The sequence below is a fragment of the Passer montanus genome, unplaced genomic scaffold, assembly GCF_014805655.1.
Source record: "Passer montanus isolate IOZ18808 unplaced genomic scaffold, ASM1480565v1 scaffold1136, whole genome shotgun sequence".
NCBI lineage: Eukaryota > Metazoa > Chordata > Aves > Passeriformes > Passeridae > Passer > Passer montanus.
Window position 1 is genome coordinate 6,903 of NW_024358014.1, and position 5,948 is coordinate 12,850.

The 5,948-nt window shown below is 55.5% G+C and overlaps 1 protein-coding gene across 1 annotated transcript; it reads right to left on the reverse strand.

Annotated features, from left to right (window-relative positions):
* Positions 1–60: 60 nt before the first annotated feature.
* On the reverse strand, positions 61–4,702 carry LOC120496337 (AP-1 complex subunit sigma-1A-like). Its single transcript, XM_039696668.1, has 3 exons — positions 4,524–4,702; positions 2,174–2,282; positions 61–532 (listed from the first exon to the last, which is right to left on the reverse strand). Exons 1-3 carry the CDS (start codon positions 4,700–4,702, stop codon positions 98–100), a joined length of 723 nt encoding a protein of 240 aa, XP_039552602.1. The 3' UTR covers positions 61–97.
* Between the last annotated feature and the right edge of the window lie 1,246 nt (positions 4,703–5,948).

The window sequence follows — 5,948 nt, forward strand, 5'->3', positions numbered from 1 at the left end:
CCCATGGATTTTGGGGCCACCATGACCCTACAAGAACCTCCATGGATTTTTGGGGTCACCATGACTCTCCCATGGATTTTTTGGGGTCACCATGACCCTACAAGAACCTCCATGGATTTTTTGGGGCCATGATGACCCCACAAGATCCCCCCAGGATTTTTGGGGTCCCCCAGCCCCTCCCGGTGGGTTTTTGGGGTGTCCCCACCTCCTGCAGCAGCTCCCCATGGATTTGTGGGGTCACCATGACCCTACAAGAACCTCCATGGATTTCTGGGGTAACCATGACCCTACATGAACATCCATGGATTTTTGGGGTCACCATGACCCCACAAGCTCCCCCCAGGACTTTTGGGGTCCCCCAGCCCCTCCCGGTGGATTTTCGGGGTGTCCCCACCTCCTGCAGCAGGTCGGCCTGCTCGATGGCCTTGAGCACGCTCTTCTTGGAGGTGTCCTGGATCTCGCCGCCCATCACGAACTCGTCCAGGATGAAGTAGGCCTTCTCGAAGTTGAAGATGATGTCCAGCTCGCACACCTGCCCGGGGCGTCACCGCGCGCTTGGGGACACGCGGGGACACCCCCGGATCCCGGCTCCCTCGGGTTGTGGGGGGGGAGCGGGGCTGGGGGACACTGGGGGGCTCTTGGTGGCCTCGAGGGGCTCCTGGAGGAGTTTGGGGTGGCCCTGGGGTCTTCATGGAGAACTTTAGGGTGGCCTTGAGGGGCTCCTGGTGGCACTTGGGGTGGCCCTGATGGCCTCGAGGGGCTCTTTGAGAACTTTGGGGTGGCCCTGGTGGTCCTGGGGTCTTCCTGGAGAACTTTGGGGTGGCCCTGGTGGCCTTGAGGGGCTCCTGGAGAACTTTGGGGTGGCCCCAAGGGGAGTCTGGTGGCATTTGGGGTGACCTTTGTGGTCCCTGGGGTCTTCCTGGAGAATTTTGGGGTGGCCCTGGTGGCCTTGAGGGGCTTCTGGAGGAGTTTGGGGTGGCCCTGGTGGCTTTGGGGTCTTCCTGGAGAACTTTGGGGTGGTCTTGAGGGGCTTGGGGAGAACTTTGGGGGGCTCTTGGTGGCACTTGAGGGGCTCCTGGGGAATTTTGGGGTGGCCCTGGTGGCCTTCAGGGGCTCCTGGAGGACTTTGGGGTGGCCCTGGTGGTCCTGGGGTCTTTGTTGAGAATTTTGGGGTGGCCCTGGTGGCCTTCAGGGGCTCCTGGAGGACTTTGGGGTGGCCCCAAGGGGATTCTGGTGGCATTTGGGGTGACCTTTGTGGTCCCTGGGGTCTTCCTGGAGAATTTTGGGGTGGCCCTGGTGGCCTTGAGGGGCTCCTGGAGAACTTTGGGGTGGCCCTGGTGGCCTCGAGGGGCTCCTGAAGAGTTTTGGGGTGGCCCTGGTGTGTCCCTGAAGACCACAGGACGCCCCTGAGGTGTCCCTCATGACCCTGAGATGTTTCTGGTGACCCTGAGGTGTCCCTGATGTCCCTGAGGCGTCCCTGGTGACCCCAGGGTGTCCCTGGTGACCCCAGGGTGTCACTGGGGGTTCCCCGGTGACCCCAGGGTGTCCCCGGGATGTCCCCAAGATGTCTGTGGGATGGCCCTGATGTCCCCAGGGTGTCCCTGAGGCGTCCCTGATGACCACAGGGTGTCCCCGTGGTGTCCTTGGTGACCCCAGGATGTCCCTGAGATGTTTCTGATGACCCCAGGATGTCCCCAGAATGTCCCCAGGGTGTCCCCGGGATGTCCCTGGGGTGTCCTTGGTGACCCCAGGGTGTCCCCGGGATGTCCCTGGGGTGTCCTTGGTGACCCCAGGGTGTCCCCGGGATGTCCCTGGGGTGTCCCTGGTGACCCCAGGATGTTCCCGGGATGTCCCCAGGATGTCTGTGGGATGGCCCTGATATCCCCAGGATGTCCCCAGGATGTCCCCAGCGTGTCCTTGGTGACCCCAGGATGTCCCCAGGGTGTCCTTGTTGACCCCAGGTTGTCCCCAGCGTGTCCTTGGTGACACCGGGATGTCCCCAAGATGTTTCTGGTGACCCCAGAATGTCCCCAGGATGTCCCTGGGGTGTCCCTGGTGACCCCAGGGTGTCCCCGGAATGTCCCCAGGGTGTCCCCGGGGTGTCCTTGGTGACCCCAGGGTGTCCCCGGGATGTCCCTGAGGTGTCCCCGGTGTCCCTGATGTCCCCACTCACGCTGCCGAAGTACTTGTCCAGCAGCTCGACGTAGCGGTGGATGAGCTCCAGCGTGATCAGCTCGTTGTCCTGGCCCTCGATGGCGCAGCAGAAGTACAGGCTGGCGTACCTGGGGGACGACGTCGAGCTGGGGACGTCCCCGCGGCCACCGCGAGCCACCGCGGCGCCAAGGAGGCCCCCGGTGTCGCCGTGGTCGACCCAACCGCGGTCAACTCGTCACGGTCAAGCCAACCATGATCAGATCATCATGGTCAACTCATCATGGTGAAGCCAACCGTGGTCAACCTATGATGGTCAACCCAACCGCGGTCAACTCGTCATGGTCAACCCAACCAGGATCAGATCATCATGGTCAACTCATGAAGATCAACCCAACTGAGATCAACTCGTCATGGTCAACCCAACCGTGGTCAACCTATGATGGTCAAGTCAACTGCGGTCAACTCGTCATGGTCAACCCAACCAGGATCAGCTCATCATGGTCAACTCATTAAATCAACCCAACCGCGGTCAACTTGTCATGGTCAAGCCAACCGTGGTCAACCCATGATGGTCAAGCCAACCACGCTCAACTCGTCATGGTCAAGCCAACTGTGATCAATTCATCATGGTCAACTCATCATGGTCAACTCGTCATGGTGAACTCATGAAGATGAACCCATGATGGTCACCCCAACTGAGGTCAACTTGTCATGGTCAACCCAACTATGATCAGTTGATCATGGTCAACTCATGGAGATCAACACATGATGGTCAACTCAACTGAGGTCAACCTATGATGGTCAACCCAACCGCGGTCATCTCATCATGGTCAAGCCAACCGTGGTCAACCTATGATGGTCAACTCAACCATGATCATCTCATCATGGTCAACTCATGAAGATCAATCCATGATGGTCAAGACAACCACGGTCAACTCGTAATGGTCAACCCAACTATGATCAGTTCATCACGGTCAACTCATGAAGATCAACCCATGATGGTCAACCCAAGTGAGGTCAACTTGTCATGGTCAAGCCAGCCATGATCAATTCATCATGGTCAACTCTTCACGGTCAACTCATGGAGATCAACACATGATGGTCAACTCAACTGAGGTCAACTTGTCATGGTCAACCCAACCATGGTCAACCTATGATGGTCAACCCAACCATGATCATCTCATCATGGTCAAGCCAACCATGGTCAACCTATAATGGTCAACCCAACCACAATCAATTCATCACGGTCAACTCATCACGGTCAACTCATGAAGATCAACTCATGATGGTCAAGCCATCCATGATCAAGCCATCATGGTCAACCCAACCATGATCAACCTATGATGGTCATCTCAACCATAGTCAACCCGTCATGGTCAGTCCAATCACTGTCAATCCATCATGGTCAAGTCAACCATGATCAACTCATCATGGTCAAGAGAGTGTGGTCAACCCAACAAGAACAACTCAACCATGGGATACCCAATCACAGTCAACCCAGTCATGGTCAACCCAACATATTCAAGCCAACCATGGTCAACCCAACTATGGTCAACCCATCATGGTCAACCCAACCGTGATCAATTCACCACGGTCAACACAATGACAATCAAGCCATCGTGGTCAACTCAACTGTGGTCAACCCAACCATGGTCAACTCACCATGGTCAACCCAACCATGATCAATTCACCACGGTCAACACAACCATGATCAAGCCATCATGGTCAACTCAACTGTGGTCAACCCAACACAGTCAACCTGACCATGGTCAACCCATCATGGTCAACTCATCACGGTCAACTTGACCATGATCAACTCATCGTGGTCAACCTAACTGTGGTCAACCGATCATGGTCAACTTATCATGGTCAACCCAACCACGGTCAACCCAACCATGATCAACCCATCATAGTCAACTTGACCATGATCAACTCATCATGGTCAACCCAACCATGATCAATCCACCATGGTCACCTCATCATGGTCAATCCAACCGTGGTCAACCCATCACGGTCAACTTGACCATGATCAACTCATCGTGGTCAACCCAAACATGGTCACCTCATCATGGTCAACCCAACACAGCCAACCCAACCATGGTCAACCCAACCATGATCAACTCATCGTTGTCAACCCAACCGTGGTCAACCCATCATGGTCAACCCAACCATAGTCAAGCCATCATGATCAACTCACGAACATCAACCCATGACGACCAACCCCGCCATTTTTGGGTCGGAAAACCCTTTTCTTGCCGCGAAACCCCATTTTTTTGGACACGAGACCACTTTTCCCTCAGCTTTTTTTTTTTTTTGTTACGCGACCAAAACTCATTTTCTACCTTTTTATTTTTTGGGGTTTTTTTTACCTCTTGTAGACCACCTTGAGGTCCCTCCACTCGAGGAAACTGCACATTTTGGGTTTCCTGGCCAGCACCACCTGCATCAGCTCCCGCACCATCTTCTTCTTGTCCTTGTCGGCCGTGGCCAGGTACCACTTCTGCAGCCTCAGTTTCCCTTGGCGGCTGAACAGCAGCATGAACCGCATCTGGGGGGGCTGGGGGGTCACTGGGGGGACTGGGAGCGACTGGGAGGGAACTGGGAGCGACTGGAAGGGAAGTGGGAGGGAACTGGGAGCGACTGGGAGCGACTGGGAGGGACTGGGAGGGAACTGGGAGGGACTGGGAGCGACTGGAAGGGACTGGGAGGGGATTTGAGGGCAATGAAGGGGAATTTTTGGGAGATTTGGGGAAGTTTTGGGGGGATTTTGGGGATTTGAGGTCACTGGGAGGGAATTGGGAGGGACTGGGAGGGGATTTGGGGAGGATTTGAGGGAAATTAAAGGGAATTTTGGGGAAATTTTGGGGGGATTTTGGGGATTTGAGGGGGGTTTGGGGGATTTGAGGTCACTGGGAGGGACTGGGAGGGACTGGGAGGGGATTTGAAGGAAATTAAAGGGAATTTTGGGGAGATTTGGGGAAATTTTGGGGGGATTGTGGGGATTTGAGGCCACTGGGAGGGACTGGGAGAGAACTGGGAATACTGGGAGCAACTGGGAGGGACTGGGAGCAACTGGGAGGGGGTTTGAGGGCAATTTGGAGGAGTTTTGGGGGGATTTTGAAGATTTTGGAGAGGGTTTTGGGGAGTTTTAGGGCAATTTCGGGTCACTGGGAAGGACTGGGAGGAACTGGGAGGGACTGGAAGGAATTGGGAGGGATTTTAGGGGGGATTTGGGGAGATTTAAGGGGGATTTTGGGGGAGTTTTGGGGGGATTTTGAGGAGTTTGGGGGGGTTTGGGAGGGGGGTTGGGGGATTTGAGGTCACTGGGAGCAACTGGGAGGGACTGGGAGCAACTGGGAGGGGATTTGAGGGCAATTTTGAGGAGTTTTGGGGGGATTTTGAGGAATTTGGAGAGGGATTTGGGGGAGTTTTAGGGCAATTTGGGGTCACTGGGAAGGACTGGGAGGGACTGGGAGGGACTGGGAGGGAGTTTGGGGAGATTTGGGGGGATTTTGGGGAGTTTTAGGGGGGATTCGGGGTCACTGGGAGGGACTGGGAGGGGTTTTGAGGGGATTTAAGGGGGGTTTTGAGTGGTTTTAGGGAATTTTGGGAGGATTTGGGGGAATTTTGGGGGATTTGAGGGAGTTTCGGGAGGATTTGGGGGAACTTGAGGGGGATTTTGGGGAGTTTTAGGGCAATTTGGGGTCACTGGGAGGGACTGGGAGGGGGTTTGGGCAGATTTTGGGGAGATTTGGAGGAAGATAAGAGGGATTTGGGGGAATTTTGGGGGATTT

Coding starts and splice junctions, on each gene's coding strand:
- LOC120496337 (XM_039696668.1), bottom strand. CDS start 4,702: ATGCGGTTCATGCTGCTGTTCAGCCGCCAAGGGAAACTGAGGCTGCAG. Junction 2,283..4,523: donor CTCAAGGTGGTCTACAAGAG/GTAAAAAAAACC, acceptor GTCGTCCCCCAG/GTACGCCAGCCTGTACTTCT. Junction 533..2,173: donor TGGACAAGTACTTCGGCAGC/GTGAGTGGGGAC, acceptor CGCCCCGGGCAG/GTGTGCGAGCTGGACATCAT.